The sequence below is a fragment of the Helianthus annuus genome, chromosome 4, assembly GCF_002127325.2.
Source record: "Helianthus annuus cultivar XRQ/B chromosome 4, HanXRQr2.0-SUNRISE, whole genome shotgun sequence".
NCBI lineage: Eukaryota > Viridiplantae > Streptophyta > Magnoliopsida > Asterales > Asteraceae > Helianthus > Helianthus annuus.
The window spans coordinates 36,985,020-37,011,181 of record NC_035436.2 but is presented as its reverse complement, the minus strand read 5'-3'; the positions used below and the strand labels follow the sequence as shown (position 1 = coordinate 37,011,181).

Below are 26,162 nucleotides of genomic sequence, written 5' to 3'. Positions count from 1 at the left end.
CCGAACTAAAGGTCCGTTGAAAGGACAGGTGATAGCTGATTTTTTGGTCGAAATACCGGAAGAGAAAGAAACTGAAGAGGCAGGCAAAGCTCCGGAGAAGCCATGGTCTTTATATACCGACGGTGCCTCTAGTGCCGAAGGATCAGGAGCGGGCCTAATTCTCACCGATCCAGACGGAACAGACGTAACGTATGCGCTCCGACTAGAATTCAAAAGTTCCAACAACGAGGCTGAGTATGAAGCTCTCCTGGCCGGCCTACGCCTAGCACAGAAAGTCGGAGCCAAGAATGTTGTAGCCCATGTAGACTCGCTGCTCGTAGCAAATCAGGTAAATGGAGAATACGAGGCGAGGGAAGCAAACATGATCGAGTATCTCGAGCAAGTAAGGCAGGCAATGGCTTTGTTCGAAGCATGTAGGGTCGAACATATCCCCCGAAGCAAAAACAAAAAAGCGGATGCATTAAGCAAATTGGCATCAGTATCATTCAGCCACTTGGCCAAAGAAGTGAGAGTGGAAGTTTTAGCTACACCGTCAATCGCAGCTCCGCAAGTAATGCAAGTTGAAGTTCCACCACAAACATGGATGACGCCGATAATTAATTATTTGGTGCATGATGTTCTGCCAACTGACAAAGCGGAAGCAAGAAAAGTCCAGATCAATTCCCTCCAGTATCAGATGCAGGAAGGAGGATTATACCGAAAGACCTTTCTCGGACCATTGCTAAAGTGTCTGGATCCGGAGCAAGCTAGTTACATCATACGGGAAATACACTACGGCATCTGCGGTATCCACGCCGGACCCAAAATGATCGTAACAAAGGTAAAAAACGCAGGGTACTACTGGCCCGGAATGCATGAAAGCGCCGTAAAAGAGCTCCAGCAATGTGACGAATGTCAAAGGCACGCACCAACCAGCCTCCGATCTAAAAATGAAATGATACCAGTAACCGCCGCATGGCCTTTTCAAAAATGGGGAGTTGACATCGTCGGACCTTTTCCGAGATCAAGCGGAAGCGCACAGTATCTGTTGGTCGCGGTGGATTATTTCACCAAGTGGGTAGAAGCTCGCCCGTTTACAACCATCTCCGGCTACAATGTGACGCGATTTTTCTGGGAGCAAATAGTGTGCCGATTCGGCCTACCGCTCTACATCATAAGCGACAATGCAAAACAGTTTGCAGAAAACCCCTTCAAGCGATGGTGTGAAAGGTTAAAAATCAATCAAGTTTTTTCCTCGGTTGCCCACCCTCAGGGCAACGGGCAGGTTGAACAGATCAATCGACGCATCGTCGACGGCATAAAAAGAAGGCTAGGTCAGGAAGGAAAAGGTTGGGCGGACGAACTGCCAAACGTCCTATGGGCACACCGAACACTGCACAAGACCAGCAACGGTGAGACACCGTTCAGCTTGACCTACGGTACCGAAGCAGTAATTCCGGCCGAAATCGGGCTCCCAAATCAAAGATGCAAGAATTGGGAAGAAAACGAATGTGAACTCCGTTCCAACCTTGACCAACTGGAGGAACGCCGAAACATAGCGGCAATCAAAGAGGCTCGGTATAAGAAAAAAATCGAAAAGTATTACAATGCTCGGGCTAAAATTTACAAGTTCAAAGTAGGAGATTATGTGCTCCGAAACAACGACGCAAGTCGCACCGAAACCCCCGGCAAACTAACCCCAAAGTGGGAAGGGCCATACAGAGTCAAGGAAGCCAGTGAGAAGGGCTCGTATGTGCTAGAGAAGCTTGACGGAACCGCAGTGCCTCGAACATGGAATGGGGTACACTTAAAAAAGTGCTTCATGTAAACAACCAGCTGCGGCTGAGGAAGATCGCTAATTTACATTTTTAGTATTTCCAGATTTCAATATGTAAATCGGGAGGGTATTACCCCGATAACTTTTTATTTCCTTTGTAATCGGGATGTTTTTTCCCCGAACTAGTAAATAAAGCGATCTACATCTTTATAAACATAAAGATAGCATACATATAAGTTCGAACAAAATTTCTAAACGTGCACGAACGGGCCACGACCCATGCCTCGCGCTGATCGAGAAGGCTTAAATAGTTCAAAAAGAAATTAAAATCTATTGAGCAGGCGAAGCACTTCATCCGGTGCGATCGCCAAGTTAAAAGTATACGGCTAAGGTTTGGACGCAAACCGAGGCTAAGTAACTAAGTTAAAATAAAAATGACTTAACACAAAAACACTCATTCGCTGTGCAATTAAAACTGTTTCAAGCGAAGCATACCAACGAAACACATTGTACGATTACAAAGAAACAAAAACATTAAACTTGAACTATATTATCATCGTCCCCAACAATGGGAAGTTTGCTTCTTTGTTGGATAACAGGTAGGGGCTCGTCTATCAAATCAGCTACCTTGTCAAGAACGGAGATATTAAGCTCATCAAAAGCTTTCACCGCAGCGTCCAGGGGACTCTGAGCTCCGGCATCGTAACCTGGAACCTCCTCCGCAGAGCCAACCAGATCCTGCGCGGCCTTAAAACCCTGTTTTATCCCTTCATTCGCCCCAACCGCGTTGACACTGTTGACCAGGTCAGCAACCACCTTCTCCAATTCAGGGCTTTGATGCACCAACTTCACAACCCATGCAACCCCCTCGGTCAAAAACCACTGCTTAGTGAGTTTGAGCTCCGATAATTGCGCATATGCCTCAATCATATCACGCTCGCACCGAATCAACATCTCTCTTGCTTCATCAATCGTCGTCTTGTGCGACTCGATCTCCCTGTCGCGAGATCTCTCTATTTCGTCTTTAGCTGCAAAGAGACAATGCTCCAAAGGATCAATAACAATAATATATAAAAAAAAGGAGGACGATGAGAAGATTGTAAACGTACCATCAACCAAGCGATGGTAATCAGCCAGAAGCTGATCGTGGGACGTCTGCATCTCTTTCAGTTCGGCGGCATGCTTCATCTCTGCTCTGGTTAATTTTTTCTCCAAATCAGCAAGTTTTGACTTAGAAGTCTCCAAATCTTGAAGAGCTTTGTCACGAGCCTCATGGGCCGCAGCGGCCGAAGCTTGAGAAGACTTGGTAACTTCTTTGGCTTCTGATACCTGCCCTTTCAGTCGGTCAACTTGAGATCGCAGGGAAACTAGCTCCTGTTTCGTTTTAGATCGAACATCACCCTCGCCCTTCAAATGGGCAATCTCACGTTTAAGCTTGTGGCACAACGACTCCGACTCGACCCAGCGTTTGTACGTCTCCACCACCAGAGAGTTCGACTGAGCTTGATTCAGCATCAAGGTATTTCCAAGCTCCGGTCCGCTCATCTTGCGATAATGGGAATGTTCTGCAGGAGTTCCTAAGTGAAACAAAGACATCTTGGCCGAAAGGGCATCCACGATCCTATCTTTATTCACCAGCGACCATTCTGGCACATACTTCTCTAAAGCATGAGCCGCATCCGCACCTTCAAAATCGCCCGAACCTAATTCCCGAGACAAGAACACAGCCTCAGTGTCATACCATAGAGGGGAGGAAGAAGCACTGTCCCCACCATCAAGCGGCGAAGAGCTTGGCCTAGACACATTAGATGCAACTCCCGTAGTAAACTTACCCGAAGGAGAAAGCACAATTTTCTTGGGGTCGGACGTACGCAAGTCCGTAACAACCTTAACACCCCCCTTACCAAAAGATAACGGGCTCACAGGAGTTTGCAGCGGATGATCCCGCGGGGTGCGGCCCTCATGAAGATGAGCATCCAAGTTTGCTAGTACACCTCCAGCAGTAGAAAATTCGGTAACTTGGTCGTCATCATCAAGTGTAATTGTTTTAAAATCTGCCTTCGTCCTTTTTGGCTGTTTGGCTTTTGGGTCAGTTTTAGTGGGAGCAGCACGTTTCCTCTTCAAAGCAATCTGAGGCTGTTCACCTTCGTCTTCACCATCTCCCCCGACGTCCTCATCTTCGTTCCGATCATTGTTTCCTTTCTCCCCACTAGCATGCGTCTCAGAATCTCCGACAGAAAGATGGACCCCCTCATCCTCGATAATAATTTTAGAACCGGAACCCTTCGTCATCGATGAACCAGCTTTCCGACCCCCAGCATCATCCGCCGTAACCATCGCCTGAGCTTGAGCAGCTGGCGACACAATAGGGGCCGAACCTGAAGCACCTTGACCACCAGGAGCCTCCGGCTCGCGAATCGGATAAAGATTTTGTTGCACGAGCTGCAAATACGGAGTATCACCCTTCGGAGTCTTAGTAGCACGGACATCCAGCTCCTTCGAGTCGAAGGACTTCAACCGCAGCGCCTCCTTCAAACCCATAACTGCACAAGAAGGCAAATGATAAGTAATATCTACCAACCTAAAAAAGAAAAAGAAGGGGGCTCGAATATAAATAAGTAACACATAAATGTATAAGAGACTCTATACAACTAACCCTCTTTGTTCCACCGAAGGGTAGGATACCACTCCGGCTCGGCCCACATCGTACTGATCCGACCCATGACGAGGATGTGTTCCGGATATTTCTGTATACGTCCGGCCTCCTTTATCAAATCGGCGTATAGCTTCTCGTTATACGAAAAATCTTCAGGAAGAGGAGGCGGGAGTTTCGACTTTTTTATCCTCCACACCATGAATTCCGGAACGCACCGATCATCAACTAGAAAAAAGTGATCTTTCCAGTCCTTTATGCTCGTGGTGATCCATGTATAGCAGCAAGAACTCTTGTCCCTAACTTCAAAAGTATACCAATTTCCGGACCGGTTCAACTTGTAGAAAGCTCGGAACACATCCAAATCCGGCTCGGACCCTAAGCTACGACAAGCCAACTCAAAGTGACTGATTTTGGCAAGGCCAAAAGGATTCACTTGAGTCAAGTGTACCTCATGAAAAAGGAGAACCTCAACCAAGAACTTCGTCAGAGGCAGACGGCAGTTACAGTAGTCGAAAAAACGGGTGTAAATCCCAATCTTCCCCGGGACGAAAGGGTAGATAGGCGTATCTTTTTCCGGAAGAATAGGGTTTAGCGATTTAGGAATCGCATAACTCTCCACATACCAGTCTAACCCCTTTTGAGTCAAGACGTTAAAGCAGCCAGAAAGATTGCTTTTATTCGCCATAACAGAAGAAAAAGAACTTACTAACCTGAATAAGCAGATCGATGTTTTTTCTCGCCAAGAAAGATGAAGAAAGGAAGAGAGGAAGATGAAGGATAAAGGTATAAAGTAAAAAGTAAAATCGAGAAATCACCTCTCCCCTTTTTTATAGGGATATGAAACCGCCTCAAGGCCCCCAATCAAACGACGACACGTCATGATAACTGACGCACACCAACCGTCACATCGGGCGGAAAATTTAAAACGACTGACAGTCACCAATCTTAGATCACCGCCCAATTTCAAAATTTTAAAACCGCCAAGCAAAAAGACCGTGAACTCCAGAACACTTTGACAAATAGTTCGACATTTTTGCTAAACAAACATTACGAACTAGGGGGACTTGATGAGGATACGTCCCTAACCGGACCGAATCATGGCTACAAACAGATCGGGCCGGGCCTTGCACCACGAAACGAACCGGACCCTACGATGGTCCGGTGTAACTAACTAGGCCCCACCTCCATAACCGTCATGACAGCGACTGGTCCGACCCTAACTAACTCGCCACGTCAGCACACCCAAAAGCTATAAATACCCCGCCAAAGCCTCCAGCAAGGGGTAATCGCTACTCTCTCTCTCCCTGACTTATTTCCTCCTCACAAATACTTATTCTCACGCCCGAGCTTGGTCACAGAGAGGCCCCCCTCCCTGTGACGAGGCTAACGACGTGCTTGTCTCTTGTGATCTTGCAGGTCTCTTGTCGGATCATCTGAAGTTCTACTCTGGCCAGTTCGTATCAACTGGTTTTTGAGTCTTCAAATTGCATTTTTTTCAATCAAATTGCATTTGGCGTTGTATTTTCCACGCCTTGCTTTCTATTATTTGTTCAATCATCATTCATCTTCCTTTTGTTTGTCCAATAAAGATTTTTGATGATTTTTTTTTATTTAATTTTATTACATCTCTTTTAACATAATGCCCCACATCCCTACTATACCCATTTTAGAAAATGTCCATAATGCTCTATTGCTGACTGGGCTGTCACATAGCGCAAAACGCCCAAGGGTATGAGCATTACCACTACATATGGTCTTAATAAAATACAAGGTTTGTGGGTAATAAGCAGTGTTGTAAAAATTGCGACTAGTCGGCGATTAATCGCTAGCCGGTCCGTCAGTAACTGAGTAATTTTTCGTTAATCAGTCCATTAATTGCTAGTCGAGCCTAGTCGGCCAGCCAAAAATCGACGATTCCGGCAAAAAAAACCTGTATATTCCGACCAAAACCTCTTAATTCCGGCCAATTTCCAACCAAACCATATGAATTCCAACAACTAATCTTGTATATTTAAAAAAATAAATTGAGTAAAAGTTAAAACCTAGCTAATTAAAATAATTACCTATAAAAATGTGTATATGTATACATAAAACTGAAAATTACATATAAAAAACCCGATCCGATTAATCTCGAGTAATCCCGAGTAGTCGCTAGTCCCCACCTCACCGGCCGACTAGCGACTAGCGAGTTCTCCAACCTTAGAAATAAGTGGGCTAGTAACATATAGGATTGGTTAATAATTGCATATACGTTCTCGTTTTAGTTTTGTTAAACATCAGTCTGCTACGCCACAAAGCACGGGTGGGTAACCCTAGTTTAAACCCAACTGAAAACCAAATATGTTATTCAGTTTAATTAGTTTGAAATCGGATATTAAACAAATAACGATTTAACACACAAATCAACGTTATTTTATATCTATGAAAAGGCTATGCTGTCAACATTACCTTTTTACTTATTTTTTCGGGTTTTTTTAGACCCTAACTTTTTAGTTTTTACGATTTGTTTGTTATTATTATTATTATTATTATTATTATTATTATTATTATTATTATTATTATTATTATTATTATTATTATTTAGACCCTAACAATTTAGTTTTTTTCCTTTTTACTTTTTTTTTTGTTTTTTTAGCTTTTTTCAGTTTTTTTAAACTTCATATGTACTATCTAAATAAAGTTACAAACCTGTCATGTATTATTGTTTTTATGGTCATAACGAGTGCTTGTAAGGCCTCCTAATACAAGATCTCACTCAGCTAAAGCAACCAACAGGTGTGCGGAATCCACCTGATGATCAACCACTGCAGATGAAACACTAGAATGCAAGGATTTGAGGGAGAAATCAAGAATACACTGAGTATTCTTGATGAAGATGAATGATGTCACTCACACAAAGCAGCCGCCAGACAAAACACAATGATTAGGGTTAGGTGCACAGAATTTCACACAGAATCGTTACCTTGTCTATTCCATATAAAGTTATCTATACAAGGTGAAACCCGGACTTTCAAGACTAACTAGAAAGCCCGGACAAAACATATAGCACAAAGCACAGACCTTTTGCCTAGACAAAACTCAGACAAAAGCTACACATACAAAACTCTGACCTTAGCCCTATACACAAAACTCTGACTAAGGAAATCCTCCCAAAACTTGGACAAATTGTCCCTAGGAACATCTTGGGACTAATTTTGAGCATATGTACAAAAAAGACCCTAATAAATTGGAAGACTTGCACTTATCACCAAAAGTGCATTAACAAACCCCCCCCTTGATCAGTGCATGGTCTTCATTGAACTTGAGATCTTCAAACTTTCATTGGTAGCATGGGAGTCATGCACTTATCACCTAAGGTGCATTAACAAACTCCCCCTTGATCAGTGCATGGTCTTCATTGGTCTTGAGATCTTCATCCTTTCTTCGAGAACTGCTTCCTGCCCAGACCTTGTTCTTCACACAGAACTGAACCACCTTGATGAACTGGTCAGCTAGAACACGATCTTCTTCATTGTATTTTAGACGCAGGCGCCGAAGCTTCTTCAGATGTGCTTCCCTTAAGGTTGGCAAGCCAAATCAGATCCAGCACTTTAGCAATCTCAAGCGTCACTTTCTTTTCAGAAATCACTGTTTCCCCAGTCTTGAGATGCACGATCCAGACGCACACAGCTTCTCCAAATCTTCCATCTTGAGATGAAAGATCCAGATGCACACAGCTTCTCCAAATCTTCCATCTTGAGATGAACGATCCAGACCTGAAACACTTAACCCCGGATTAAGAAACTTGACCCCGGAGACATCGGCCCAAACCTGGATCCCAAGAATAAATTCCTATAACCCAGAATAAACAATTGAAATATTAAACAACTAACATTTAATAACTTATTTAAACAATTTTCACAACCCTAGAGTATTCTTAATAAGATAACTCGCACATAGAAACAAGAAAGCAAAATCTTTTTGTGTTTTTTTTTTTTAATTTTTGACTGAAATGGAAATTAAACCTACGAACGTATTTACACTAATTATCTTTTGGCGAAATCGGAGCAAAGGAATCATATCGGTTTTTCTGTCAGTATCCGACACAAGGACCATAGCATTTAAATTTAATCTTTTAGTATGATGTTGACAGATCAAGACGTTCAACGGTATTGTGGTCCACTTAAGTTTTAGCACGCTTTCGAACATTGTTTTCGAGATATGAAATTAAGTGTCTTAAAGGCTGACAGTAACTATGTTTACCCACCTCAGAATATACTCCCGTATCAAGGTATGCGCGAGAGATCATCTTACTGGTGAGTATACCATTTATCATCTGTTTTTGACGTATAAGCTAATGTGAGATACTCACTTATTTGGAATTGAAAACAAGTCCTTTGTGATAAAATCACTTATTGAGGAGGAACTTGAATTTCAGATGCGAAGGGCACAGGAGCAAGTCCTTTGTGATAGAATCACTTATTGAGGATAAACTTGACTCCCGCATGATTTTGTGGGACATGTGATTGTTTATCACTTATTTGGGTCAAATGCATCATGTATTAAGGATATTTACACGTATGTATGGTATCATGGAAGATCTAGACTTGCGTCCCCGTTGTTTTCCGGTAAAAGAAACAACCATGATACCCAGATGATAAACAGCATAAAGACCACGTATCTCAGAACCTCGGCAATCTATCAAACGAAATTATGGTACCAAGACCATATATCCGAGAGATGCGCCACACGAGTTACGCAGTTCATTATGTTTATATACCAAAGACAGGTTCTTATTTACGCGTAAAACCTACCGAAGCAACGTATAATGAAGTTGTCACAGTTAACGGTTAATTTTATATAACCATAGTCCTGCACCAGATACGACTAACCGATGTACTATCATTTCCCTTATATCTCAACACGACTTCATTTTAAATTTTTCGAATGTTTTGGTATTTTTCTGAAATTTATCCTACAACTAAGTAAAATATTTTTGGAGTTTTTCAATTTTTCGAAAGCGGTAAGAACTGTACAGAAAAGATAAAATAAAGTTTCTATGCGAGTTTTGAAAGCATTTTACTCTGGGTTGATCATGCCAATCATTCAGACCAGATTTTCAAATCTAGCCCGATCGAATGTTTTCGTAAACAGGTCCGCAAGATTATCCAAGGTGTCTACCCTAACAACTTCTATTAAACCCTTCTCAGCACAGTCGCGAATAAAATGATGCCTAACATCTATGTGCTTAGTGCGTGAGTGATTAACTGGATTGTTTGTTATGGAAATGGCAGAGTTGTTATCGACAAGGATAGGAGTTCGAGTAAAATTCAAACCGTAGTCTCTCATTTGCTGCTGAATCCACAAAACCTGAGCACAACAGCTTGAAGCAGCAATGTACTCGGCCTCGCACGTGGATAGAGAAACGGTAACTTGTTTTTGCATTGCCACGAGACAAGACGATTTCCAAGAAGTTGTGCGCCGCCAAAGGTTGACTTTCTGTTCAGCCGGCACCCTCCGAAATCTGCGTCAGCATATGCGATCAAATCCAGACCACCTTCAGCTGGATACCACAATCCAAGCTTAGGCGTCCCTTTCAAATATCTGAAAATACGCTTGACTGCTTTCAAGTGCGACTCCTTCGGAGTTGATTGGTACCTAGCACACAAACAAACAGAGAACATAATATCTGGTCGTGAAGCAGTAAAATACATCAATGAACCTATCATTGCTCGATATAGAGTCGGATCCACTTCAGGATCTTTCTCATCATCGGGTGAAAGCTTGAGATTTGTCGGTAGAGGCGTGTCATAGGGTAAGCTATCTTCCAATCCAAATCTTTTGAGAATCTCGTGGACATACTTTGTCTGATGCACGTACGTCCCGGTTTTTTCTTGACTCACTTGAAGACCTAAAAAGAAGGATAACTCGCCCATCGCGCTCATTTCAAATTTTGACTTCATCACCGCTTCAAACTCACGACACAATTCTTCATTTGAAGAACCAAAAATTATGTCATCAACGTAAATTTGCACAATCAGAAAATCTCCCCCTTTCTTCAAAATGAACAGTGTGGAGTCAATCGCACCACGCGAGAACCCATGCTCCAATAGATGCTTTGACAACGTCTCGTACCATGCTCGAGGGGCCTGATGGAGACCGTAGAGAGCCTTGTCCAACAAATAGACTTTGTTATCTAACCCTGGAGCTTCGAAACCCGGTGGTTGGGACACATACACAGTTTCATGCAATTTCCCGTAAAGGAAGGTGCTTTTCACATCCAACTGATAGACTTTGATACGCATGTGTGCATCAAAGGCTAGAAACAAACGAATAGCTTCCAGTCTTGCCACCGGTGCATAAACTTCGGTATAATCAATCCCTTCCTCCTGATTGAAGCCTTGAACAACCAACCGTGCTTTGTTTCTGACAACGACACCCTTATCGTCTTTCTTGCACTTGAAAACCCATTTCGTGTTGATTGCATGTTGGCCCTTTGGAAGATCGACCAAATTCCACACCTTTAACTTGTCGAACTGAGCTAACTCTTCTTGCATCGCCTCACACCAAGAATTATCTTTCAAAGCCATTTGATAGTTTTTCGGCTCTACCTGAGAGATAAAACATTCATGCAGGCTAAGATTGTAGATTTCTTCTTTCTTGATAGCAGAGAACAGACATTGCATCTCTGAAATACTCCTTCGCGTTTGCACTCCAGCGTTTGGATTCCCAATAATATTATCAACAGGATGATGAATATTTGTTCTAGGAACTGGGATTGCCGGAGCTTGAAGATTGTTTCCCAAATTCGACTGAATCTCCCCCTCAGCATTTGCATTACTACTAGAAGCTTCACCATTACCAGAAGACGCAACAACATTTGGATATGCTGAAAAGTCAACGTATAGATCTCCACTTGTAGTTTGAGCGGCTGCATTGGGGATCTGCTCAGCAACCACATCATTTATGGTCGAAGAATCAGCGACTGGAACACTCGAAGACACATTAGTTGGAATACTTGCTCTCCAGCTCGCATCCACTTCATCTTTGTTCACAAGATGTGTGTATACAACCTCCGAATCTTCTTCTGAAACATCAGGAAGATCAAATGAATCAAATAGTTTATCATAATCATAACCACTTTTGGGACCGAATTCGGACGGTGGAGGATCAAAACTTAAAGGAGTTATGTCAAACACGATCTCCACTATTCGCTTCTTGATGTTATAAACGCGTTTGTTTGGAGTTCCATTGACATAACCCAAAAAGAACCCAATTTCACCAATTTCCCCCATTTTCGGAGTATCTTTGGTGCGTTTGATAACACATTTAATCCCAAAAGGCTGAAAACCAGATAGGTTCGGTTTCCTGTTTTCAAGCAATTCATAACACGTTTTATCTTCTCTTTTGACAGTAAGCACATGATTTAACACATAACATGCAGTGTTTACCGCCTCGGCCCAGAAGAAAATTGGCAATTTTGATTCAGAAAGCATAGTGCGGGCCGCCTCAATTAGGGTACGATTCTTCCGTTCTGCAACTCCGTTCTGTTGAGGAACATATGGAGCGCTGAACTGATGAATTATTCCCATTTCCCGACATAACTCATCCATATAATGCTTTTTAAACTCAGTGTCGTTGTCACTTCGGATTTTCTTAATAGGAAGTGAATAATTTTTCTCAAGTTGTTTGAATAAATCTCTTAAAATACCAGCAGTTTGATCTTTAGTTTTTAAGAAAAATACCCATGAGTAACGTGAGAAATCGTCAGTGACAACTAAGCAATAAGACATCCCACCAATGCTAGCAACATGGATCGGGCCGAAAAGATCCATGTGAAGCAATTCAAGTGGTTTTTGGATTGAGTTAACTGTTTTCGGTTTATGAGGCTTTCGTTTGATTTTTCCTTTTTCACATGATTCACATTTGTTGTGCATATTTAAACTACGTAAAGGAACCCCCAACACCAAGTTGTTTTTCACTAAGTGGTTCATTTTTCGCAGATGCACGTGGCCCATTCTCCTATGCCAGAGATACGATTGATCTTCAGTCGCCTTCGAAAGTAGACATGTCGCTAGAGCAGACGAGTTAACCAACGGGCGCATGTCCATGACATATGTGTTATTCACCCTTGGAGCCCTCATAACGATCCAATCTTCAGGAACAGCAAATCCCGGACGCAAGACGAAGCAAGCTTTATCAGTGAACAACATCGTGTACTTGTTGTCACAGATTTGAGAAACCGACATCAAGTTATGCTTCAGTTCTTCAACATAGTTCACTTTATGCAGCGTGATTTTTCCATTTGACACAGAGCCTTCACCGGTGATGTATCCACCCTTTTCACCGGAAAAGTTCACATAACCACCACGAATTTGTTTAAAATTTTTCAATAACTCTTTATTTCCTGTCATGTGTCTGGAACAGCCACTATCAATATACCAAATATAGATAGCCCTCTTCAGCTGCTCCTACACTCCCCAGCAAAAATTTAGTTAGAGTGTGGGACCCAAGCCATGATGGTCTTGGGTCGTCCTGATTCGTCAACATAAGAAAACTCTTTGAGATAACCATCATCGCCTCTGTGTCCACCATTTCCATTTCGGAAATTGTTGGAATGAGTCCCCGCAAATCGAGGATTATACGGAGTTGACGATCTGTTGGTATAACCAGAGTTTCCATAACCTCGGCTTCCATAGTTTTGGTAATTGTAATTTTGATTCCTGGGTGGCTCAAAATTCCTACCAAATCTAGGAGCATCTTCGTGTCTTGAGAATGATCGTGGATGATTATCCGAATGCGGTCTTTGATTTGGAAATCGGGGGGGTGACGCATTTCGATCATTCACGAATCTGTTCTGTGCATGAGGTCTAGCATAGTTGTTGTTCGAACCTCCAGAACGTTTGTCATTCTCAACTCCTTGAAAGGTGACATGATTTTGTCGTCTGTGAGGGGTTTTCTCACGAGTATCATGTCTTTGAGGCACATTTTCCGATCTGTCCCCACGGTTAATGACAACGGGTTTCTCCTCTTGATCCTCATTTTGTTGTGATTTAACATTTGGTTTAACAACTGGTTGTACTTCTTGTTTAATCACTTTGTTTTTCTCAACCTTCTGATTTTTACCATTTTTCTTTTCAACATTAACTGATTCATTTTGTAGCTTTTCAACAAAAGGTTTCTTTTGATCAGGATCAACAAGTGATTTACCCCTGTCATCTGGACAGTCTGCTGCTAAGTGTCCTTTCCCACGACACTTGTAGCATTTGCGAATTTTCGCAGCATTCTTCGGACGTTCCTCATGATCGGTCGAAGATGATGAGGCATTGGTGGAATTTTTCAAAATTTGGTTCACAAACTGAGAGTTGGAACCTGTTTCAATTTTGATAAAATCCTCCCCTTTAACAAACTCAGTTTTAGGGACATTTTTCAAAGCCTTTTTACTTTTCCCACGTGACTTTGGTTTTGATTTCTCATTTTGAACTTGATTGAAAATTTCCAAAATCTTATTGCTTATCAAATTTTCGATGTTTTCAAGATTCACCTCATTTTTCTTTGAAATTCCACTCTTCTTCGACTGATCTGAGTCAGTAACTTCATCTGACTCAGGTTCTGACTCACTTTGTGGTTCAACTGTCAGAGGGGTCGTTGGCACAAAGTTTGCCAATTCAGGATCAATGCTTGGCATTGATGTATAATTATGGTTTACCGGCGGAGGCACCTTGTTATAACCAATGCCGAACATTTCTTCCTCAGATTCTTTGAGACGTTGGCTGTTAATACAGAAATTCATCACTTCGGATGAATCCCTGAACTTTTCAATCTTTCGTTGCAAATCTAAAATCAGATTATCTTTTTCCAAAATGATTTTGTTCTTTTCCAAAACACAATTTTGACTCATTTCAAGTTCAGATTTTAATTCCTGATTTCTAAGATTTCCCTTAGCCACAAGTCTCTCAAATTCAGAGATATCATTTTTCAGCGCTTTTATCTTAATTCGGTGTTCTTCATCCGAATTAGACAACACAGCAATGAGTTCTCTGGATTTTTCTAAATCTGCAATTAAGTTTGTGTTATGAAGTGCATATCTATCAATCTTAGTCACAAACTCAACACATCTAGCACATCGCTTATCTACAGAAGATGATTTTACCTCAATGCCAGCCATGAATGCACAAGCCTCGTTTTCTATGGAGTTTTCTTCCAACCTTTTAGCTTCTGCATCCGCAAATTGCTGAATTTCGGCTGTGGAGATGTTGAATTCAAAGCGTTCTCCCTTTTCTCCATCTTCTGTCTTGCTAGACTTCTCAACAGACTCTTCAATCGATGGATTTTCATTCTCAGCAACATTCCCCGAATCCAATTCTTCCCCAATAACCTCAGCTACAACAGTAAGCTCCTCAATGCTAGTCTCTTCGACAACCTCTTCACACACTTCTTCGTTCACAATTTCAGCTATAAATGCTTGTGACACAATAGCTCCCGAAATGTCTTCCAAAGCACAACCCCAATCATAAGGCTCAATCACATTCTGTAGAGGTTGAGCCACCATAGCATTGTTTGTCGAAGGTGTAAGATTGTCAGACCCACTTGAACGAGCACTTGAGTTAGAGGTAGCCGTTGAAGCATTGTTGTGAGGTCTTGAATTACTTCCTCGAGAATTGTCGTCAGATCTTTCCATTTTCGGCTTTCGACAATCACGTGCGAAATGCCCGTAGATACCGCAGTTGTAACATTTTACTTTGGACATGTCGACTCCCATTCGTGTCTTTGTCTGACCTCCTATGAACTTCCTACCCGTCTTCAACAGAAACTTCTTCGCTCTTCGAACTAACAGTGCCATATTGAGTTGTAGATCAAGTTCTTCCATTTCGTCTTGATCTATCTGATCAAAGTCCTCATCGAGACTTGACGGTTCAACGAGCTTTCCAAGACAGAAGTTCTCGTAGGCAGTCATGAAGGACGCCAACAGACTCATGTTTTCTTCAATCATCTTTAAACAGCTTGCATCTATCTTAGGAATGTTCAGGCTTGTTCCTTGAGATTTCTGAGCTCCACTAGAAGAGTACATCCCTTGATTTGAATTGTTTGTTCCACCTGAACTGTCATTGTTGCTTATGAAGGCGTGTTCACTTGCAGGACCTTCATTCTCCGAATACAAGGCGACACCGATACCACCATTACTACCCTTATCCGTTGGTTTCGAAGCCTTATATAACTGAGGATCTTGGATCTTCTCGAAATCAGATGCTTGATCTTCCATATTCCAAGCGTAACCCCTCAGCTTCTGAACAGCTTCTTCCAATGAAAGCTCTTCGTAGAGAACACCCTCCCTGATCAAAGCGGTGTACATATTCCATTCTCTCGAAAGACAATTCAGAAACTTCTCAACCTTCTCGAATTCAGTGTAGATACCCTCTTGACTTCTATCAAGTTCGCTCAGCAGATGATAAAATCGATTCACTGTGTCATCAAATGATTCATTCTTCAAAGCCTTGAACACAACGAATTGAGTCTTCAAACGTTCGAGACGTCGTTTCTTGTACATTTCGTTTCCTTCATATCGCTGGATCATACTATCCCACAATTCCTTTGAGCTATTTCTCTTACGGAACGTATGAAGTATAGACTGTGTCATTGCCATCGTTATCATTGACATAGCTTTCTCTTCACAGTCATAAAACTTCTTCTGGTCGTCAGTGAGTGCCAAATACGTATCAATCGTCAATGTACGTACTGGAGTAGCTCCACATCCTTTAACGATACACAACCAAATTTTGATGTCGTTTGCACGGACATATCTTTCGAAACGCTCCTTCCACTCAGGAAAATCAAGCTCGTTGATCAACAAAGGAGGTTTGTCGTTACTCCCTACCTCAGCATTGTGCTTGAGGTTTTGCACCATTGCAGTCAGATTGTTGTTTGCCATTTCAGAAAACAACAGTGGGCTTCCAAGCAAGAACTAACTTGGAGTGAAAACACGGAGTGAAGTGGAGTGAAATGTCTGAGCTTTAAACAGAGTTGCGAAACCCGGATCACACAAACCTGAGATAAAACACAAACAACAGAGAAACTCGGACTACACTGTTAGAAATTTAAACTCAGACACCTAAGACTTAATAAATTCAGACTCTCTAACCTTAGAAAAAGTCGGACCCTACAAACATAAAAGTCGGACACTCACTATGAAATTTGGACTAAAAATATTAATAAAAGGACAAAGAAGTCGGACTAAGTAGTTTAACAAAATTCGGACTAAACAACTCTAAAGAACTCGGACTACTAAAACTCTAAAGAACTCGGACTACTAAAACTCTAAAGAACTCGGACTATTCAAGCTATAAAACTCGGACTAATAAAGGACATTCAACTGTAAAAACTTCGGACACACTTAACTACAAACAAAGTCGGACAAAAGATACTTAAAAAAAATTCGGACACAAGGAGCTGAAGCTCGGACCTAAATATATTATATTAAAAAGAAAAACTCCGACTCTATGTATCTTATATTAAAAAACTCGGACTACAAAGCAAAACCACTATAATAGACTATTAAAACTCGGACACCTAATTATAAAAACAAAATAAAAGGCTAAAAGATCTCGGACCAAGGTTATAAAATTCGGACAAAATACAAGTAAAAACTCAGACTACTAAGACATAGCTAAAAGGTCGGACTCAATTGACTTACAAATAAAACTCAGACTAATAAACTAACACACAAACTTCGGACAAAGGTTGGAGTTTTGAAACTCAGACAAGTCTCAAAACTCAGAGGAAACCAATCTTCGGACTATCTCCCCAATGTGACTACACACTGGTTCAACAATACCTCGGAGACACAAACACAAAGTGTAAACCACGGACCAAGCTTCCAAAGATCAAACTCAGAATCTTTTTCACCTTCAAACCTCTGTATGAACAAGAAACAAAAACCCCTGTAAAACCCAGATGAAGAAAACACTAAAAATCACCAAACTACTCAAAATCCATCATCAAATCACTAGATATGAATGAAGAATCATGAATAAAACACAAAAACTCACTAAACTCTCACTAAAACCCTATCAAAGTATGAACTTTTCTCACCAAAAACCTTCAAACTAAGAACACCTACAGTAGTATGAGCACACTGCTCTGATACCACTTGTAAGGCCTCCTAATCCAAGATCTCACTCAGCTAAAGCAACCAACAGGTGTGCGGAATCCACCTGATGATCAACCACTGCAGATGAAACACTAGAATGCAAGGATTTGAGGGAGAAATCAAGAATACACTGAGTATTCTTGATGAAGATGAATGACGTCACTCACACAAAGCAGCCGCCAGACAAAACACAATGATTAGGGTTAGGTGCACAGAATTTCACACAGAATCGTTACCTTGTCTATTCCATATAAAGTTATATATACAAGGTGAAACCCGGACTTTCAAGACTAACTAGAAAGCCCGGACAAAACATATAGCACAAAGCTCAGACCTTTTGCCTAGACAAAACTCAGACAAAAGCTACACATACAAAACTCTGACCTTAGTCCTATACACAAAACTCTGACTAAGGAAATCCTCCCAAAACTTGGACAAATTGTCTCTAGGAACATCTTGGGACTAATTTTGAGCATATGTACAAAAAAGACCCTAATAAATTGGAAGACTTGCACTTATCACCAAAAGTGCATTAACAGTGCTGATACCATAATGTACCGAACCAATAATTTTTCCATGAGTTTTGAATATATGACCATGACGTGTTTTTTATCGTCATATAAAATGTCCCTTTCATGACTTGCTTATTCTATTTACGTTTGGAACCCGGCGCGAAGTGCGACCGGTAACCCACTCGTTCAATAAAACTTCTATGGATCCGGTTGGGCCTTTGGACCGGGCTTTGATATACCCAAAACACCACCGAAACCGATCCCAAATGTAAGAAAAATGGCGGGAAACCAAAGGATAACTAGGGCACAACACAACAACCAATATGAAATCTTCTCAGTCCGATTAATCTGTTGTTCTCATCGCAGATACTGATTCTGTCACTAAAATGGAGGATCATGATATTGATGAAGATGAGTTTGAATTCTCCAGAAACTATTTTCTAGCCAAGGAGTCTGGAAAGTCCGGGAAGAAATCCGCTCGAAAGCTTTCCGAAATCGATCTCGTTGATGAACAGGTTATCGATTTTTTTCCAAATTGCATGATTATACGACGTATTTAGTTCGTTTTACGAATAATTGCTTTTTGATTTTTGCTGTGGAGATAGTAAAACAACAAATTGATGGTCGATTCTTGTGTTATTAGTTATTACTAGCCGTTACAGAGTGTTAGGGTTGTTTATTTTGCAATTGGGACAGATTTAGGGTTAGATAGGTGATATTGCTTGCAAAAATCGAAGAGTAGATCTCAGTTCTTTGTAAATTGCAACTGTGCTGTTACTTATTAGTTATTAGTAGTTGTTACAAAATGTTAGGGCTGTTTAGTTTGAAATTGGTACAGATTTAGGGTTAGAAAGGTGGTTTTGCATCCAGAAATCAAAGAGTAGATCTAAGTTCTTTGTAATATGCAATTGCTGAATGTTATGTGCCTTATGTCCAAGGCTTGATGCAAAACTACTATCGAGCCGGGGTCTTACTGGAAGTAGCCACTCTATTACTACGGATTAGAGGTAAGGCTGTCTACATCTTACCCTCCTCAGACCGTACCTTAGCTTTGCTATTGGTGGGATTTACTGAGTATGATGATGCAATTGTGTTATTAGTTATTACTTATTAGTATTTGTTACTAAATTTTAGGGTTATTTTGTTTGCAATTGATACAGATTTAGGGTAAGAAAGGTGGTTTTGCATCCAAAAATCAAACAGTAGATCTACTTTCTTTGTAATATGCAATTGTGTTATTAGTTATTACTTATTAGTAGTTGTTACTAAATTTTAGGGTCATTTTGTTTGCAATTGATAGAGATTTAGGGTAAGAAAGGTGTCCAAGAATCAAAGAGTGGATCTAATTTCTCTATAAATTTGCATTGTTGCAGGATCTTCGAGCCGAGGTGTCTAAAATTGAGCCAAAACATGAAAAGGAAATTGCTTCATTGATAGATAGTTACAAAAGTTTGTACAATGAGTGGGCTTTTGAGTTACAGTATGTACATTCCCACTCATTTCTTTTATAATGTGCAGTTATGGCTTTAAACGAACAGAGTGAACGCGAAGGGTGGTTTGTTCGTTTAAGTTTAACAATTTAACAATAGGAATACTTTCTTGCTCCAGTTCGTTTGTTAAGAAAATTAGATTGGTCATGTTCGTTCAGTAATAGATAAACAACATAGTCTAAAGTTGTAAAATACATAGATTATTTTAAAAATAGTCTATCATTAAAAAAATAAAGCTATTATGTATCTGAATGTTTACAAACTTAAATGAACGAACAAAAAGCTTGTTCATATTGATTCATTTAACTAAACAAACATTAGTTGTTGTCATGTTTGTTCATTTGACAAATAAACTAATATTATTAAGGTTCAATATGTACTCATTGATTTAAAGTCTCACTATGCCCCAGAAAAGGTTCGCTTTTGGAGTCACATTAGTGTTTTTGAATATTCATACTGATACAAATATCTTTTGTTTTCTAACCCCAAAATGTTCTTTACATGTAAGGATCAATGTTTTGCACCAAACTAAACAGTTTGTTTATCAGTTTGAACCAAGACAGAACTCAACGACACTAAAAAGTTAATTATGGATTTGTTTTTCGGGGGTCAATGTTATTAAATAATAAAAACTAATAAATATTATTTTTGAACTCTTGCAGGTATGGTTTTGGTCTTCTACTTTATGGTTTTGGATCTAAGAAGACTCTCATTGAAGATTTTGCCTCAACAGCTTTAACAGAGTATAGTGTGATCGTAGTTAATGGATATCTTCAGTCGATCAATCTTAAACAGGTATGCTCTTTTTATTTACATAATTTTAAATATATATATATATGTTTTGTGCTTTTGTGTGTGTCAACATTATCATTCAGTTGAAGGCACTAACACATGGACATAATGTATGGTAATGCTTTTACAGAACCCGGGGGGTCGAAAACATATATACCAAAAGTTTCTATACGAAAACTACATATATAACACTACTGAGCGAAAAGTTCGGGGGGTCGGGCGCCCCCTCCCACCCCTTTTATACTTCGCCCCTGCATGCACAAATCGGCCTTTGTCCCGATTGTTGAGTGTTATGCGCCTCATGTCCAAGGCTTGATACAAAACTAGTATCGAGCCGGGGGTCTCACTGGAAGCAGCCTCTCTATTTCTATGGGGTAGAGGTAAGGTTGTCTACATCTTACCTTCCTCAGATCCTATCTTAGCTTTGCTATTGGTGGGATTTACTGAGTATGATGATGATGATGCATGGTGATTGGTCAACATCCTCCAAAGGGACAATACACTTGTTTGTTGACTTTTGAATTTGGTAGAGATAATAACTCTAGCTAATCTTGTTAGTATGAATAAAGTAATCTACTATCTTAAGTTTATTCTGGCACATATACATTTCATGTTTTCAGTATAATTGTAATTTATGATTATTTCCTTTTGTTGGTATAATTTAATTATAAAAAAAAGAAGGAAAAAAATGCTAAGCTACTTAATCTTCATACCCATTCTTTTTTTCTTTTTTAATTAATGATAAATATGCAGGTGGCAACGGCAATGGCCGAAGTGCTATGGGAACAACTGAAACTACAACCAAGGTCTGCTTCCGGAGGCTCGATTAAAAGTCAACAACCTTTTAATTCCCGGTCAATGGATGATCTCATTGCTTTTCTTGATGGGCCCCACGCACCAGAAAACGAATCTTTTGTATGTCTTGTTATCCACAACATTGACGGGCCCGGGTTGCGAGATTCCGAATCCCAACATCTTCTAGCGAGAATCGCTGCTTGTTCTCATGTTCGTGTTGTTGCTTCTATAGACCACGTGAATGCACCTCTTTGTAAGATGAATTCATCTGATGACAATTTTTTCACAATATTTACCATATTGCCACCACTGTTTTGATGGAAACTGACAGTGCGACAATTTAATGACAGTGTGGGACAAAAAAATGGTTCATGTACAGTTCAATTGGTGTTGGCATCATGTTCCTACTTTTGCACCGTACAAGATTGAAGGTGTTTTTCATCCGCTTATTCTTGCTCATGGCAGCGCTTCACAAAGTGTCAAAACGGCAACGATAGTCTTACAGAGCTTGACGCCAAATGCTCAGAGCGTTTTTAAAGTTCTTGCACAACATCAACTAGCCCATCCTGATGATGAAGGTACACTTTTTTTTTTTTTCATTCTGACCTGACCTGATCCCTTTTGACTCATTTGGATGTATTGTTTAGCCCAAATAAACCAAAAAGATTAACTAGAAGGCCTTGATCGATCCAGTGTGATACTTATGGGCTAACGTTGACTTTCTTGACTTTTTTCTTGGTTGCATTCAGGAATGCCCATTGATGTGTTGTTCACAAGCTGTAGAGAGCGTTTTCTGGTCAGCAGTCTAGTCACGCTAAATTCCCATCTGACCGAATTCAAAGATCACGAATTGGTCAAACTACGAAGACACTCTGATGGACAGGATTGCTTGTACATTCCTCTCTCAAAAGACGCACTCGAAAAACTGGTGCAGGAGATCAACCAATAGGATGTTGCCACATGAGTTGGTTTATAGGGAATGATGTTTTAGGCAAAATTGTTGGCAGGTAGGAATTGATGATGTAATGTTTTGGTTTGGTACATAAGTTATGTTTATTGTACCATTTCATATGGTTAGTGACAATGATGGAACTTATGAGGTCACCTTGTGAGCATTGAGGGACCATGAGTTGATTGCATTGCTACTTTGAACCATTTAATTGTATGGCTTAACTACACATTGTCAAAACTCATAAGGACCTTGTGGATTGGATTTGACGTACTTAGAGCCGAATCTGATTAGGTTTAGTAAAGTCTAACCCTCCGATATCGGATTTGTATAATTGATACATATTGATTGTGTCAAAGACATTAAACATAATCCTAACACGTTTAAAGCTATGTGACCTGAGCATAAACCATATAAGCTGTCAAGTTGTAAACAGTTTAATAGAAGATTAGGATTCAGGGTCTTTAGGCTGGAGACATTCACATTTCAATCCTATGAAATGCATCCGAAGATCAGTAGTACTAGTAACCTCTCTACAGAATGATTTGTTGTTGGAATTAATGTAGCCGGTGGAATTTATGGAGCAAGTACAAAATTTATAATGGTTTAAACTTAAATGTGTATGAGTTTGGGGTTTGGTATTAATAATTGTTCGAATTTTTATTTACAAAATTATCAAAATTATGTTTTTTTTAATAGCTATCAAAATTATGTGCATTACAGAGTTTTATTGTTAATTTAAGAAATAATGGATTTTAATAATCTCAACTATTAATCGTTGGCCGGCAATGGACTCCAACTTCAAAAATAACCAGTGATGGTCTCACATTTTCACATATTGTAAATCAATGAATCTCTACTGACATAAAAGGAAAAAGAGACAAAAAGAAATATGGTTCTGCTAGTAAAGGTCCATTGGCTTACAATATGTAAAAATGTGTGACCACCACTGGTTATTTTTGAAGTTGGGACCGTTACCGCCCAAGAACTAATAGGTGAGATTATTAAAATACATTACTCCTCAATTTACAACATAAATTATATAAAAAAGTTATATACAAATTTAGAAATATAATTAGAGCATCCATAACAAAATCGTTATTAGCGTCCTTCAGACATTATCATTATTGAACACACTTGTCTCTTGCCCTACTCTTCCCCACTCACAAGCATGCTCGCTCCCTAAAAACTACCTTCCCCCTCCTCACATTCTTAGTTTTGGACGTTCATATGAACAAGATCACCGTCCATCACCTCCACCTCACAACCTTGTTCCTCCATCTCACATCTCTATTTTCTAAAAGCAACTAGAAGTGTTAGAATTAGAACTTTTATAGGTTTTTAGATAATAACATGTTTCTCTGTTGGTGCATATGTCTGTCGACTTCGTCTTGTATTGAGTCTTGTGTCTAGATTGGATAGAATGGAGCTCGCTAGGCTAGATAATAGGGTTTTAGAGGTATTGGACCAGTTCGCACGAACTGACAAGAGCCAGTTCGTACGAAATGAACATTGACCATTTCGTACGAAATGGATCATGTCCATTCCATGCGAATTGGCATCCCCTATATATACCTGAGCTTGTCATTTCATTTGTAACTTTGTGATTCTGGAGCAGAGGTGCTGCCGAAGTGTCTCCAGACCGTGTAAAGTTGTGAAATCAATACAAGAGACATTATAAGTGATTCTGTGTGTAAATCAAGCTGATACAACATCGATACGTCTGTTTCCGCCTTTCGTATTGATCGAGAACTCTTCTGATAGACTCGTTTAGATCGAATCTCGATTCTGCAAGTGGTATCAGAGCTCAGGAGGAAGAGTTCTTACCATTTCAGCTTGTTTTCATCGAAATTTCTAACTTCTACTCATTCTTCTTCACATTTTTCAAAATTAACGGAGTTTTTATGGTTAAAATGGACTGATTTTCATATATAACGTGCGAAACATAGTTTTAATCAATCCTTGAAAGAATTAGACCTAAAATCGACCTAAATCCTGATAAATTTTGTCAAAAATCAACCCGATCATGTGACATCAGCATCAAATCATGTGAAATTACCTCCAATTCGCACGAAATGGACTTCCACTTCGCTTGAAATTGACCCAGGTCGCACCAAAAGGTCCAATTCGCATGAAATTGCTCCAGTTCGCATGAAATGGATTTCCAGTTCGTTTGAAAATAGCTCCAGATCGCATGAAATGTGTCAATTCGCGTGAAACTCATCCAATTTGCATGAAATGGACCTCCACTTCGCGTGAAATTGCCAACTCGTTTGAAAGAGACTACCAGTTCGCTTGAAAGTGTCAATTTGTGTGAATTGTGTCCCAATTCGCACGTATTGGACTCTAAATCATCCATCCTGCTTGGAATTGATTCAGTTCGTTTGAAACTGATCCAGTTCATTTGAAATAGTATCAGTTCGTTTGAGGGTGTTAACCAATTCGTGTGGTTTGACCAGATTGTTTGAAGTTGTAATCCAGATCGTGTACGAAACATGGAAGAAGAGTTTTATAACGCTTTTGCTACTACTCCAGCTGCTGCAGTTACAGTTGCCGAAACTCTTGAAATCGAAAATGAAACGGGAACCTTCCAAAAGCCTCCGAAGCTTATGTACATTGAGGATTTTAAAGGATGGCAAAACCGTTTTGAAAACTGGGTGCAAGCTTATAAGTTTGATGCATGGGTTTCGTTAGACAAAGATTACGTTAAACCGACAGATGACCGTGGAAATGAAAAACCTTTAAGTGAATATTCAGCGAATGAGAAGTTAAAATACGCCAGTGAAAAAATGATGATTAACATTCTCCAACAAGCGGTAAAAGAAGATAATTTTGTTTTGCTTCAACATGAGGAAACTGCTAGATCAATTTGGTTAGCGTTGATTCAAAAGTTTAAGGGAAGTGCTGATATGATAAAAAATAAACGTGCATTACTAAAGAAATCTTTTGATATGTTTATAGCTTGGAAAGGTGAAACGACTAAGAAGACTATCGATAGATATTGTCATCTTGTCCAGGAAATAAAAAGATTGGACATCAAAAAGGAAGATGATGAATAGGTTGATAAGCTATCTGATGCGTTACCACAAGATAAATGGGGAACATATCTGTTGATTTTAAAACATATGAGAAAATCTGAAAGCATGAATTTGTGTAAGTTCATTCAGAAGCTTGAAGAACATGAATTAGATGTTCAGAAAACTGCTATCATGAATAATACAAATGCTCAACAAGATGATAGTTTATACTATAGAGGAAGCAAATTTGAGACTCCTCCGAGTTCGAAGATTCAGACTGCTTTCAGTGCTGATGGTACTTCAGGATCAAATGTTAGCACTACAACTCAAAGTGGTGGATATTCTTCATCGTATTCAAGTTTTGATCCGAATTTCTCAACACCAAGTTCTCAACGACAGAGTTCAAAAAATCTGCAATGTAATGTGACACTAAACATACAAAATGGTCAAAATCTTTCTCCAGAAATGGCTAAGCAACACATGGCATCACTTGTTACTGTGTTAGAATCGTATGAAAGTTTAGTTGCTGGAAGAATCAGAAATCCGATGCTCACTAAGGAGGATTATGATCAGATTGATTCTGAGGAACTTGAGTTGATGGACATCAAGTGGTGTCTAGCTAGTGTTTTGAGAAGAGCAGAAAAATTCAAACAAATCACCGGTAGAGATGATCTTCGTGATGTTGCTACATCTCAGTTAGGGTTTGAAAAATCGAAGGTTACTTGTTTTCATTGCCGAGAAAAGGGACATTTTAAACGAGAGTGTACAAACAGAGAAGCAACCGGAAGACAAGATCCGTTTGGAAACAACGATTACCATCGGAAAGCAATTTATCATCAGGTTGCTCAACAACCGTCATCATCCCGTGTTATTGAAGATGGAAAGAAGAAAGCTTATCTAGTTAATCGAGATGATGAAAGATTGCCAGAGGGATTTAGCTGGGACAAATACATTCCGGCTGATTCAGAAAAAACAGCATTTGTTGCTCGAATCTTGGAAGAAGAGTCAGTCAAATCTAAGCCAAAAAGAAAGAAGATTTTCAAGTCATCAGAAAGTGATGAAGACACCG

At 40.0% G+C, this 26,162-nt stretch overlaps 1 protein-coding gene across 1 annotated transcript; it reads left to right on the top strand.

Moving 5' to 3' along the window:
* The first annotated feature begins 18,332 nt into the window (after positions 1 to 18,332).
* Positions 18,333 to 22,338, top strand: LOC110936133 (origin of replication complex subunit 2). The gene is made up of 6 exons (XM_022178466.2): positions 18,333 to 18,565; positions 19,424 to 19,530; positions 20,203 to 20,335; positions 21,086 to 21,380; positions 21,478 to 21,705; positions 21,877 to 22,338. Exons 1-6 carry the CDS (start codon positions 18,437 to 18,439, stop codon positions 22,074 to 22,076), a joined length of 1,092 nt encoding a protein of 363 aa, XP_022034158.1. The 5' UTR covers positions 18,333 to 18,436; the 3' UTR covers positions 22,077 to 22,338.
* Positions 22,339 to 26,162: the final 3,824 nt, after the last annotated feature.

What these genes read in the sequence shown, in the direction of transcription:
- LOC110936133 (XM_022178466.2), top strand. Translation starts at nt 18,437, where the DNA reads ATGGAGGATCATGATATTGATGAAGATGAGTTTGAATTCTCCAGAAAC. An exon ending in AGTCGATCAATCTTAAACAG is followed by an intron (nt 20,336 to 21,085) that starts GTATGCTCTTTT and finishes ATAAATATGCAG; the next exon opens with GTGGCAACGGCAATGGCCGA. An exon ending in AGCCCATCCTGATGATGAAG is followed by an intron (nt 21,706 to 21,876) that starts GTACACTTTTTT and finishes GGTTGCATTCAG; the next exon opens with GAATGCCCATTGATGTGTTG.